The 14,260-nt window shown below is 43.1% G+C and overlaps 1 protein-coding gene across 1 annotated transcript in view; it reads right to left on the bottom strand.

Annotated features, from left to right (window-relative positions):
- The window catches only part of KIF16B (kinesin family member 16B), a gene marked incomplete at its 5' end in the record, with an annotated part of 147,245 nt that extends 136,688 nt beyond the window's left edge, over positions 1 to 10,557 (bottom strand). Inside the window, one exon of the mRNA XM_081998627.1 lies at positions 10,511 to 10,557. Within this exon, the coding sequence (XP_081854753.1) occupies positions 10,511 to 10,557 (47 nt within the window). The remainder of the gene's footprint in view (positions 1 to 10,510) is intronic.
- Positions 10,558 to 14,260: the final 3,703 nt, after the last annotated feature.

Here is a 14,260-nt window from a genome sequence, read left to right as displayed (position 1 = left end):
TCTTTAAATCGTAAGCAACAGCTACCTTAAAAAAAAAAGTTACTGTTTCTACATATGCCATGGTCAATAACCACATAACCACACAAATAATATTTAAGCTTCAGTCAGCAGACTACCTCAACAGCAACTTTTCTGCTTTGCCTGCATAGATGGAGTGTCAGACTAGGCTCAGTAATGGTCTTACCAATAGGAACTTGTCCTGCATAGCTAAGTTCTAAGATATTCACGCGTCAAACCCCTCTTACACATTTTTGATGTCAGCCTTTAAGAAAATGTAGCAAGCGCCCATCTTTGGCAGAAGCAACATAAAATATAACCTCAGACACAATCATTGATTTGAATGACATCCTGGAATTTTGTTGTAACTCTTATGACACTACGACATTTCTCTAGGACTCTTGGATTTTAGTCCATGTGATATTTTGCTTCTAACATAATGTTTCTTCTGATTCGTTCTTTTACTCCTGCTATTCCAAGTCATAAAGACAGTACTGACTTAATCCCTTGTGTTCAGCAAAACGCAATTCAATGAAATCACATTGGTTTTGCCTGCAGTGTCCTTGTCTTTTGGGGCAGAAGATCCTCAAATTAGAAATTCAGTAGAAAAAAAAAATTGGTCCTGGCCTCACAGATCTATTAGCCCCTCAAGTAATCCATAAGGCTATTCTTCCATCATTCTTTTCCTCAACTGAGATACATATAAGCAATCTGGATCGAACAACAAATTACTTCAGTTATCTAATTATAAATAACTTTCAGATGTGTAAGCATACAGAAAAATGATGGCTGTACTCCAGGTTCCGTATCTCACTGTTGCTTTGTATTTACAATATAAACTCTTTGGAGAAGAGTCTTCATAAAGCCAATATTTGAAGTCTCTGAGTCTTCAACAATAGGAAGTTCAGCCCATCAGCACTTAAGATGCCGAGTGCCATGTACGCCCTCTTTCTGTTAGAAAACTCTGAAAAAACCTCTCTCAATAAATAACCCTGGCTTTGTATTCATAGCTACTGCAAAATAGAGGACTTTGCTCTTCAATTTAGTCAGCTGTTCTTACCAACAATACCTGCCTTTCAGATACTGAGACTTCTAAGAGTCTTCAAGTTCAAGAGCTCAGTTAGGTTAAAACAGCTGAAGACTAATGCCCTTTATTACAAAACTGGTCTTAATTTCAAATAAACAAAGCCTGAAAAACCGATAGACTCACCTTTCTCTAGCTTCATTTCATCAGTAAAGCTGCAATACAGATACCCATTACCTTTTCCTCTGCTGGTCTCAGGCAGCTCTCAACAAAAAGCAGAGTTTAAAAGTATTTTATTGTTCATCATTTTAGTGATGTAACATGCGTAGGTAACCTGGCAATGTGTTTGATAATACTAAAATAAATGGACTAGGAAACGCTATTCTAAAACTAGGTATTTAAGTTCAAAATGCTTAAGATCATAAAGTTTTGGGGATTAGAAATCCTAAGCGAGGCCAGTTTGTGTTACCCTACATGTGCCCACGCCACCACTGTGCTCTATCCCCACTGGCACTGGAAGGTCTTTGTTCTCCAACGCTAGGGAAGGGGACAGACAAAACAAGGTAGCGATTGTGACAAACCCCACAGGCTTGAAAAACCTTTGAAGCATTTGCATTAAAGCACTAAAAAGGACAGAAAAATAAGCACATGTAAACAGAGGCTATATGTGGGCTTCCCCATCTCTGATGGTTTATGCAAGATTAACTCTCAGTCCCAGCTATTAAGTCTTCAGTTAATGGGAACCACGTATTTTGCCGAAACTCCCGAGAGGTCTTCTGCATTGGTCAAGCCTGCTCCAGTTTTGCTGCTCACCAACACAAGGATAAAAGCTCTGCACTTGGGACTCTCCCTCCCTGATACATCTTGCTTGATACATGGTTTCAGCCAGGGTAGAGTTAATTTTCTTCACAGAAGCTGGTGTGAGGCTATGTTTTGGATTTGGGATGAGAAAATGTTGATAACATGCTGATGTTTTGAGTTGTTGCTAAGTAGTCAAGGACAGTCCAGCTTCTCATGCTGGCCTGCCAGCGAGAAGGCTGGGGATGCACGGGAAGCTGGGAGGGGACACAGCCAGGACAGCTGACCCAGGCTGGCCAAAGAGATATTCCATATCATATGACATCATGCTCAGTATATAAAGCTGGGACGAAGAGGAGGAAGGGGTGGAGGGACGTTCAGAGTTATGGCATCTGTCTTCCCAAGAAACCGTTACACCTGATGGAGCCCTGCTTCCCTGGAGATGGCTGAACACCTGCCTGCCCGTGGGGAGCAGTGAATGAATTCCTTGTTCTGCTTTGCTTGCGTGCACGGCTTTTGCTTTGCCTATTAAACTGTCTTTGTCTCAAACCATGACTTTCCTCGCTTTTACTCTTCTGATTCTCTCCCCCGTCCCACCGTGGGGGAGTGAGCGAGTGGCTGCGTGGCTGCTAGTTGCCAGCTGGGGCTAAACCACGATAATACATGAAAATGGCAAGATCCCACCTGAAACGCTGTATACTCTCTCCTGTGTATAAAGCTGTGCAAAAACCACTGCAGAGGAGGTTGCAGGTAGAGCAGCAAGCACAGAAGCTACTTAAAAGCCACCCAGGTCTAGTCTCACTTTCCCATTCAAGCAAGATCGTTTCCTGTAATCACTTCCTTCAAAAGAATTCGCTCTTCCCAACTGCCTGGGCTTTCATTCCCCTAGAGAGACTCTTCCATAACCTGCATTATCTCATTAGCAGTAATTCTTAGATACTGTTTAAGATGATCCATCCCATTACTCCCAAGATATTATGAAGGAGCCATAATTAAATATTTAATTCCTCTTTTCAATATTTAAGCCATGCAAATATTTCTAGATTTCCATCTCCTAAACTATTCCAGTAGTCATAACTCAGAGTACACATTTAGCTCGATATTTTTTGAATCCATGATTCCCATGATTTTTGTTGATCTCTTCTAATATAATTCAGATAATGAGGTTTCAGAAACAGCACTTTATGAGCTACTGACCCAGGGACTTGCTGGGGGAAGCACCAACCACAGCTTCAGTGTTTGTCTCTGCAATATATTTGCAAACAAGAACTGCACTGTGATTGTAGCACACTCCGAAGTTCAATTTCATCGCTTCTAAGCAAAAAACTTCAAAGATTAGCCACCGAGGAAAAGGGCATAGAAAGAAGAAGAAAACAAGCCACTGATGTTCAAAGACCATGTACTTTAGCACAGGTGAGAAACAAACCACCAGAGAGTGCTGGCATTCTCTACTACCTGTACCCCTAAGCTTCAGCCTGCTTCAACGCTGCTGACATTTGCTACTATGGAAAAGCCTAAGCAGAGTCCAACAAGTTTTTCTAGAATATCCTGACCTGTAGCATCCAAATGCCCAGCCAACTATTATCCTTGGTGTTGGCTTCTCTCTTTAGCTTTAACTTCTCATTTTAGCAAAGGCCATACTCTCATTACACCCTGCTCCTTAACACAGCTGTTCAAAACTGCATTTTACCTCCCCTTAAGCAGCACATGGCTACACCACTTGCAATTTAAACTCTTCAGGAGAGCGACTCTTCTGCTTTATATTTGCAAAGTTCTCTTCACACCACTGAGTAAAATAACTGGCCTTTTTTCCCCCCACCTCATGGCTGCTGCTTCTTCCATTCCTACATAACCAGGCCTGAACTCTTTACCTACTCCTTACTACCCTTACGCAAAAAATAAAATAGCTTAAAACTTTAAAAAAAACACTTATCTCCCATGCTACTATGTTGCTTGTAAGACTTCTGTCACCTTACTTATTCTTGCCACTGACAACCAAGAGTTTTCTGTAAGCCCACTATGCTCTTCTCTATTTTGTTTCTAGTCCTTGCAAGTTTGAGTCAATGCTTTGCTGTGACCGATCTGTAATTTCTATTTAATTTGTTTCAACAGCAAGTTCTCCAGCCTTTCGTGTATTTTCAAATGATCTGCTTGCAACCTTAGAACACAACTTACTACATCCCTTTCTGAAATATATAAGCCCCGTAGATACTATTTAAAGGAGCCTCACAATACATAGGACCTATGTATCTTAGCAAACACTGCTAGCTCAATTGCACTTTCATTCCAGAACTACAGGCGGCAATAACAACAGCCATGAACTACCCTCACTGAGACTTTTCTCATCTTTTCACATAATTACAAATGTTTGTGTCACAAGTTATTTTTGGTACCCATGCTCAAAGTAACACACATTCCAGCCACATTTAACAAGCACAGCCCTCCCTAGCACTAATCAGGTACCATCAAAACCAGCTGCAACCATCAAAACCAGGGACCAACAGCCCCTTCAGAACAGGCACACCTGTAGTACCCACCTCTCCCTTCCTCTCTCTCAAAGCCCTGCTACACCTTAAACATGTGGCCATACAACGATCATTTCATTTCACCTATAAGAAACACAGATCAGATTCTATACTACTTTCTCACAACCAAACAAGTACTAGATTTTTGTTCTCCCTCATGTCTGGCAGCCTCACTGTGTGGAGCTGCCAAGACCAAATGAATGAAGCAGCCCACGGCTCTTAGCCCCACTCGAGAACCTGGCCATTCCTACCGGGTACCACCAAGCCATTGCCAACCATAACCCATCTGTTAAGCACATCTTCACTCAGATCAGGTAAAAGGCAGTGATTATTAAGGAGAGATCATGTATACGTTGTCATGCTGATGCTCGCTCCTCTGGTCCTCTGTGTACTAGAGGACCTGTCCTGAGAACATGTGCATGACCATACCGCAGAAAAAAATTCTTCCTACTGTTCACGCCTTTTGAAGAGGTGAGACACAATAAATAGAAAATAAAACCATTTCTTAGCGTATCTTACAAAACTAAAGCCACTTCTAATTTCAGACTTCAGGTTCTCTTAGTATCAACTTCACATGATCCAAGAACTCGGATCAGAGTCTACACCTTTATGCACTGGTCCAGTGCTAGCAACAGAAGTAGCACAGTGATGAAGGTCCATATATATGTGTGTGTGTATATATATATGCATAGCTTACTGCAGAATAGATACATGTCTCTCCCTGGAACACTTTTCCAAAGGGAATAATCTGCTGGAGGTCACTAAATGGGTTCAAAGTTTTGGACACAAAATATAGCAAGGAGAAAGTCACATTCAGAACAGTTAGTTTATTTTGCCAACTCATCATCAAAGTACGTTTTTATTGGATTCAGACTCACCCACAGATAAAGGCAGAGGCAAAAAGAGAGGTACACTCACCGCAGGCACACCAGAGCCTCACCTATCCTTACAGATCTTTCAACGTCTTTTTATAGTAGAGAAGTTGTACATGATTAGAAGCCAAATCACAAGCACCATCATTAAAACAGAAGTTCAAAGACTTAACATAAAAAATAGCAAACTCAGCTTGCTGATAAATAGCTTACCCTCATCAGTACTGTAGTTCAGAAAGTGACAGTATTGCAACACTTGGCCATATTTAAGCTTTGAGTTATGTTTCTGCTGTCGCTCTGGATGCCTCTCAAGAGTGACAACCAACAGTCAATGCTCAGAAACAGACGTAGCAAAAATTTCACCATGCACTTCAGAGACAAATATGATATTTAACTATGGGTGTCCTTGCTTGTAATCACACCATCTTTCCTCACTCTACTTGTGTTACACTGATGTTATACACATTTTGTCAGAACACTCTATCTTTATAAATTCATGAAAATGAAAAATATACACAGCAATCTGTATTTCAGACACAGCAATTCATCACGAGACACCAATTCATTGCCCTCTTCCCTGCCTTGGAAATTCTGTAATATATTCTCCATGTATTTCTTTTGCTTCTCTTCTCAATTGTAAAAAGCATGGATAGTTAATCCTAACTTTCATAATGCCAGTAAGCTCATACCTAAATCACTTGTAACCATTCAGAAAGGAAATTAAGATTCCAGTTTGCTCTTCACTGTTTACTTGTCTCTTTTTGCTCCTACAAAAACACTCCAGTCACATGTTGCTTGCAAAATGAAACAGCTTCCTTTATAACTCTGTCTTTTGCATTGCTATTTTAATTTGAGCTGCTGACAACTCTGCTATTGATACTAAGGCTTGGATCTTGCCAGCAGTTATTTTTAGAGATAATATAATGTTGGTCCTAAATTTCCCAAGGTACTCTGACTCCAGCTTTGCACGCAACGGAGTTACTTAGACTTACAAGTATAACCGAGAGGCGTAGTAATGCAAAATCAAGAGGTCCAGCCTTACGTCTAATGACTAATCATGCAGAATGTATTTGTGGATTAAAGTATCAGCATGGCTTTTAGTCCAAACAAATCCACAGAAAAGCCTTCTCTGAGCAATAAAACATATTTCCTCTATCTTCCCACTATCAAACATAAAAGATGTCAATCTTCATGCGACAAATGCGAACAACCATATAACCACATAAAGCACTACAGCCACTGGCATGTACTTCTGCCATCCTCATTGGTCACTTCTGTTTGGAGAGCAAATCTAAGGAGTGTGTGCATGCAGGCTTAAAGATTCATCATTTCAGAACTAAAGCAAATTGGAATTTCTATTTCATTATATTGGAAATATCAACAGAGCTGTGGGAAAGTATACACAGCTCGTTTAAATGAACATTTAAAAACACTGAGAAGAACTTACTGCAGTACAAACCCACATTCTGACATCAGCTGTATCTTCTGCAGGTAAGGATAGCATATGACCCTCATTTAGTTTGTTCAACCAGTTAAATACAATAATTAGTTTATGCAAATACAAGAAACAGATGAAGAAGGTTAAAAATCAGAAAAAGCTTGTTTTCCTCTATTACTTTATGAATTAAAATCCAAGTAGAACAGAGCTATTAGATGTAAGAAACTGAGGAGCGTAAGAATTGGTGATAGGATCTGAAAGAATCCAGCTGATATTTGCTTTGTTTAAATATCAAAACTTTTTCTTTTTTAGCATACTTGAGATGGTTTTATTTACTTGACCAAAAAAAAGTATAAAAGTGGTTTTACTGAACACTAACTGAATTCTAGTTTCCATGCAGAGAGAACGTGACATGAAATGGAAGTAAGAAAAGATTATCCCCCCATTCTTAAAAGAGTTTGAACAGATGAACATAAAGCAATGTATTTATTCAAACTGTGCAGATGCAGTGCATAATATAAAACAGAAAGATGGAATTTGGTTAGGTTTAATAGGATCACAAATATCTCACACTATGCAGAAAACAGTGACTAGTAACCAGTAACCCAAAGAGTCATCTGTTCAGTAAGTGAAGAGATAAGTGCCTCAAAGCTGATTACATTCCTCTATAATCCCACGATTTTGCCTAGGAAACTACCATTCTGAAGAACGACAGGATCTTGATAAGAAACTGCATTTTGTGGGACCAGATAGGAGATTCTCCAGTCAAGTCCTCCAAATTATAAGACAATAAATGAATGCTTCTCTAGGGCCTGTTTTGGAAAACGAACCTTAGGAATAATGGTGACCAAAACCATTAACTTGCCAGAGCAAAATACATCCAGCACCCAACCTCACCTCCCTGCAGATTTCTACTCAATGAAGAAAACATACTCTTCTGCCAGCTGGCAGGATTTTAGCCATTTTAAAGGAATAATAAAATCTAAGCACAGACTGAAAGGCTGTCATTGCAGTTCAGTATTGAATGAGGGAAACCAAAGGATAGATGGAGACTCACCAAGTAACTGAACTTCCTAAGCTCACACTGACAACTGGTTTCAAAGCAGTAACTGTAAAGCCATTACATATCATTTTTATTACGTTATGCAGAGATATAGCCAAAAACCTCTAACATAACCTCTGTGTAACACAATTTGAGATGTTATCTACTTTAAGAAGAATGGTCAGGGGCTTTGACAACAGTACTGGAATGAACAAATTCCTTACAGATCAAGCCAGAGACCAAGACAACTAAAAGTAAATCACAGCAGAAGGAAAAAAAAAAAAGGAGGAAAAAACCCACTGAAGTTTGTCATCTAAGCAATGGAATAGCATGTAATCCTTAAACAACAACCACCTCCCTATCACATGATTCATTCCAAGATCCATGTTCATGACTTATTACACAATTAGGAGTGCTATGACACCACACAGTGCAACTGCTCCATAATGCAGGAGTCTTACCAATAACCATTCATTAACTCTGTCTTCTCTAATTAAAAATGACTCATGAAATAAGCTGCATGATATGATTAAGCTTCGAACAAACCAAAGAAAATTTAGAGACACGCATGAAATTAGACTTAACTCTATACAGTATCATATTAAAGATTTTGAAAGTAAGTGCTGCAGAATGAACACCCAGTTGGGAAAGTTCCTTTGAACAGGCAGAAAGGTCCTTCCTCTGTAAAACACTGCTGCGACCCGTAAGGGGAAGGGAACACGGCTGAAAGACAATACATACAGGGGAAACCAATATAAGCAAAATATGATTACTACTTCTGGCTTATGGGTCACGGTATCTTCACTATTGCAGTAGGAAAAGCTGTGGGATCCTCTAAAGCTTAGGGTCTCAGTTTTGCAGCACATAGCACACAAGTCCAGCACTGACTGAAGCAGAAGAGCACCACCGACCCCAGCACCACTCCTGGGCTGCAGGACTGGGTGACACAGGGAACAGCAACCGTGCCTCTGAAAAATCAAGACTTAGAAACGACATCTCATAAAACTGAATCCAACTTCCTGATAATGTTTTATAAACACCAAGCACCATCCCCTAAGTAGCAAGGTTTTAACAACTGGAACTGGAAGGCTCTTCACAGTTTGCTTATTTCCATAGTCAGACACCTACTAGTTTTCAGAATAAGTCTATTCTGAAAGTAAGCCTACTCATTGCCACTCAGCACGCAGTGTCAAAGACAATGTTGCTCACACCAGGCCTCTGCCTGCCCTGCTCTTAGGCTCCTTTTCCATCATATCACAATATTCATCATTTACTAGGTATGCTCTGATCTAGCCCCATCCAAGTTATCCTCCCATGTGCATTCTAGACATGAGGTCCAGAGTCATTGTCTGTAATATTCTTTTGCCACAACACTTGCAAACTTCTGCTCACACTCTATCAGTTGGTGTTTCCACTGCCTATCACAATTACCAGCCCTTCTGACATATGCTTTCCATTTCCCTCTCTTCTGTCTCTTAGCAGTTCACAGTTCTAGTCTGCAAACAGAATTCTCTGTGCTACAAAAACACTACAAATAATAAACTTATAAATACTCTAAAGACCAAATAACAAACTTATACATACTCTAAAGAGCTATGCTACCTCATGTCAAAGATTCTCGAAGGAAAAGTGAAGGGCTTATACAGAATAGTTTTTAAAATTTATACAAACCATATGGTTAAACTCAGGGGTGGGAGCAGGGGGCAGGGTGTGGCAAGATTATTCACCATTCACCATGACCTCTAACCATTCAGCTCCATCAAACTGCCTGAACTACTTGAAAACAACCTGCAATATTCTTCCCCTCCAATCTTCGTCAACTTTATTTTCATAAGGTTTGTTTTTCCCTCCACTGAAAAATGGAAAACATAGACTGACTTTAAAAAAAAAAAATTCGCCAAGTTCTGAATCAGATCAAGTGAAAGGAATAGCGAGAGCCTGATTGGCTGCCTATGCTTTTAAAACACTTTTCTTTTTAACTGGCTACATATTCTGGAACAAGGGAAGAAATAAGAGCACTGCCAGTAGAATCCGATCATTTTCTACATATGGTTCTTAAGTTATATCATTAAAAATTAACTCTATCATGTATACTATGCACTTATTTCACCGAAGAAAACAGTATTTATTTCCTGGACACATCTCAGAAGCAGGTGATAAACTCGTGTCAATATACTAAATGGGGCATACTGCGTCTTACACTTTGAACTTAAGTAGCCTACTAATAACATTTACCATAATGGCTCCTCCACAAAAGCTGGTGTTACAAATGAGCTACACAACAACCTCTCTCTTTCAAGTAGGTAAAAGGGGCTGCAGTTTCAAGATGAAGTAGGCTGCTTTCACATTTAGAAGCCTGGTTGTACATACACTCTTGGCAGGCCCTTGCCTCTCAGCAGTTCGCTATCTTCACCAAACTAACCTTTTCGGCATTATAAAACGATCAGACAAACCAATGCTTTAAGACCATGACAGACTGAACTTTCCAAGAAAGCCCCTACACCTTCCACCACAACGAGGGAGCTACTTCCCAGCCAGCCGGGGAGAAGCAGCACGCCCAGCAGTCGCTCCTGCCACGCAGAGACGCCCAGTCGAGCTCCAAGAAACCCCTCAAGTCCCCGGCAGAGCTCCCCCTCAGCCTCCACCGCGGTAATGGCTGTCACCGTCTGCGGAGGTGGGACACGAAGTTTCACGCACCCTCTGCACGAGCTCCGCGACCGGCGGCGGCTCCGGAGCCGCACCCCTGTGCCGGGGGCCGCGCAGCCCCTCAGGAGGGGGGCACAGGAAAGGCCGGGGCGGCCCAGCCGCACTCACCTGCGGTTCATAGGCCGCACTCGCACGGCCACCTTCACCGAAGCCATGGCTCATCCCCGCCGGGCCGCTCGGGCCCGCACCTACTCCAGCCGCCGCCGGCCCGGCCTGGCCTGGCCTCGCCCCACCCGGACCGGCCTGGCCCTCAGCGTCGACCCGCACCCCGCCCGCCGGGGCCGAGCACAGGCCACCCCCCTGCCTAGGCCATGTCGCTATGGCAATCCCCGGCCGCCCCCCGCCCCGGGAGGCTATGGGGGCAGCGCAGGGACAAACAACGTCGCAAGGCGTTGCTCCGTCCCGCCGCGGCGGGGTGGGCGGGGGAGGAAGAGGAGGAGGAAGGAGGGGGGGGGCGGGGGCGAGAGTTACCGTGGGTGCGTGGGCGCTTCTCCACCGGGCGGTCTCCTGAGATATAGAGATAGGTAGCTATATAGGGGGAGTCTGTATATGCCTATACATACATATATATGCGTGTACATACACACACGACCCCCTGTAAATACACATCTCAGCACTATCTCAGCGAAGGAAGGAAAACATTTCCAGGGGATGCAAATGGTTAAGCAGTGGACACCGCAACCAAATAATAATAATAATAATAATAATAATAATAATAATAATAATAATAATAATAATAATTCTGTATATAATATGATAAATCTGGATTTTTTTTTTTTTTTACTGCTTATAATAGGGCGCACAGCAGCTCTCCCGGTAGGTATCGGCACTGATTGCTGTCTTTTGCGTGTAACAAGACAAAGCCGATTCTGGTCAGCTTGGAGAAAAGCAGAAGAAAAAAAAAGGTGAATTCAAATATACATTAAGGTGCGGTGCACGCTGGACAGCCATGCCCTCATCTGCGTTTGCAGAAACCCAGGCTGGGCATCCCTGCGGGATGCCTGGGGCATCGCGAGGCTGGGCAGCGGCGGCGAGGCCCCATCCCAGGGAACGCATCCTGCCCGGGGAGCTGGAGACCGGGCACCACACCTATGCCAAAGCTGGCAGCAGGGCTGCCACGGGGAACACCGCCATCTTCATTGCCTTCGGGGAAGCAGCCGGAGCCTGGACCAGCTTGAGACAGGACCCTTCACGCCACGCTTAAATAATGAAAAACCCTAACGAGGTCTTGGAAATGGCTGCAGTGCCAGTGCCACAGGAGGGGATAACGGCTCCATCGGCACCCGCCATGCGCGTCTTCCCCTGGGGAACATCTGGCCACAGCAGGACGTCTGGCTCATAAGAAGTAACTGTGAAGAAGACAACATAAAAAAGCAGGATAAGTAATTTAAATAATAAACATTTTTGTTTGTTTGGAGTTGTCAGTGCCTGGGAACTACACCCAGGATGGAGACACCTTTTGAAATACTGTACAAACATTGTTCCATTCAAGTCATTAAGGTGTTTCTGGGTTGACAAGCCAAAAAAAAAACCCAGTTGCCAACACACAGAAGAGGGTCTCAGACCCAAATACCTCATCTTTAGCGGTGACTCCTACTGACAACTTACTGTCTCCAAAAAGGGGAAGGAATCAGGATGGGGATGTGACAAGTAAAAACATCAGCTGATGAGCAATTAACATCAGTGGCAACCAGGATCATGTAGATGAATGAGATGACCTGGGAAAAGGAGGAGACCAGAGTAGGGAAAATGAGAGACAGAAGGACCCCGTGTTTACACCCCAGAAGTGTAGGGAAGCACTAGGAGTGGGGTGAGAGAAACACAGCCAGGACAGAAGAGATTTGGAGGATGACTGACTGCTGGAGGTGGTCAAAGCGGATGGGGTGGAAGCCCACCAGACATGGAAACACGGCTGAAAACCAGGGCAAAAAGAGATGTCTATGTGGAGAAAGGAGAGGATGAAGAAAGAAGCCATAAAAGTGTGTCCCTGGCACCGCATCAGATCAACTGAGATGAGGTGACGTTTGAAGAGAGCGGTCAGGTCCAACGGTTCATTTTGTAGCAGGAGAGAAACTATTATGTGTTCAGCTTGCTCAAGAAAGAGAAGAGGAGGAATGAGAACAAGAGGAGTCCAGGGCAAGGGGTTAGAAAGTCACTGGTGCAGCACTGGTTCTCTTTTAAGCTAAGAGAAGAAGGGAGGAAGAAATATAGGGCCGGTAATAGGAAAGAAGGAGGAAGGAACAATACATGGAGGGAGAAAAGAGCACATTGTTGGAGGCCCAGGAGGCTTTCAACAGCCAGATGGGACCTCTGGCCTGAGAATCAGAGATTAAAAAGAGTTTTGAAGGTTTGGAGATGGAGAAGAAAGTAGTGGATTCATAACGTGGATTTTTCCTGAGGTTTTCAGCGATGTGAGAGGACAAGCATGGGGGAAAGATGCAAGGAAGGATCTGGGGTTTGTGGTGCTGAGACAAACTCCAGCAGTAAGAGAAGAGAGTTGAGAGAAGTTTCAGCACCAGTGTCAGAGTATTGCAAACTGGAGGTCACAGGAGCACTAAAAAAGAAGGGAAGGGATCAACTGTGCTATGCCAGAGAGGTGTTACAGCGAGAGAGAAAGAACCAGGGCATTGGGAAATCACAGAAGAAGCAATATTTGCTTAAAGATCAGCCAGGAACCAGGTCACCCTGGTGACCATGGGAGCTGACACGCTGCAGCAGCCAAACGTGCAGGCTGGAAGACCCCCATCAAGGTATCGGGCAGATTGGTTAAAGCGTATTGAAAGCTTTAAAGAAGATCTGGGAGACATGCGACAAGCTAACAGGGAATAGCACAAACACATTAGAAAGATAAGAATAAGCTAAAAAGTGTATAAGAAAAAAATAGACGTGTACACGCATGCATAATAGGATAAAAGAATAAAAAGCAGTGGTAAAAAATACAATAAATGTGACAATTTTCAGCACCAGCTAGGAGTCTTAGAAAAGCCAAGCATTATGTAGCCTAATTTGTAGAGCATCTACTAACTCCTCTCAGACATTCGTGCTTCCCCTCTCCCTAAGTAGCAAAACTATTGAAGAAATACATCTGGTTCATAAGTACATCTTCACATGCTGTGTTTTGAGACATCCAGCCATCAAGGGATACAATGAGCTTCTCCACCTGCACAGATCCTCCCATGAAACGGAAAACACTTCTCCACTTCTGTAGCGAGCGCCCATTGCTGATGGAAGCTGGATCAGCTAATGCACCTGCAGAGCGCCCGGCATGAAGCCACAAAACCTCCCTGGGCTCTCCCGTCCTCCTGCGATTCTTGGTGAAGTCTGTGGAGAGTAAAAGCCAGACCTGGTTTTGCCCAGCAGCATTGATGAACCCCTGTCCATGGGCTGTAACCGGCATCGAGCGCTTGGGTGGTTACGGCACAAGCCAGCAGCAGGGTCAGAGGGGCTGGCTCCGCTCAGGTTGTAATTCAATACAATGCAAATTATAGCCAGGAAAGTGCAATAAATTAGTCCTCTCAGTAAAACTAAGCAGGACTTAGTTAAATATTGCTCAAGTTAGACACAGTCAGCATCAGCACTATTTGCCTGGCTTTAACGAACATCCATAGGCAGCACTTTTGCTCCTTTGACCTGTTTCTGTCTCGGTGTACCTCTCTCTTCTGCCCCTTGGTTCAGCAACAAGTTAATATTTTCTTGTTAACATTTATCGGTTCAGTTTGCCACATTAAATTATTACACACTAGGTGTAACATCTCCTGCAATCTCAGTAAGGAGCGAGCAAGTTTTACAAGAGCAGGATCCAGGAGGAAGGCTGCTTTCTTAGGGCTGCATCCTGTAGCAGACGTGTGAAGGATTGAG

Source organism: Phaethon aethereus, assembly GCF_964289735.1.
Source record: "Phaethon aethereus genome assembly, chromosome: 3".
NCBI lineage: Eukaryota > Metazoa > Chordata > Aves > Phaethontiformes > Phaethontidae > Phaethon > Phaethon aethereus.
Note: the sequence above shows the minus strand (reverse complement) of the source record. Positions and strands in the feature narration are given on the sequence as shown.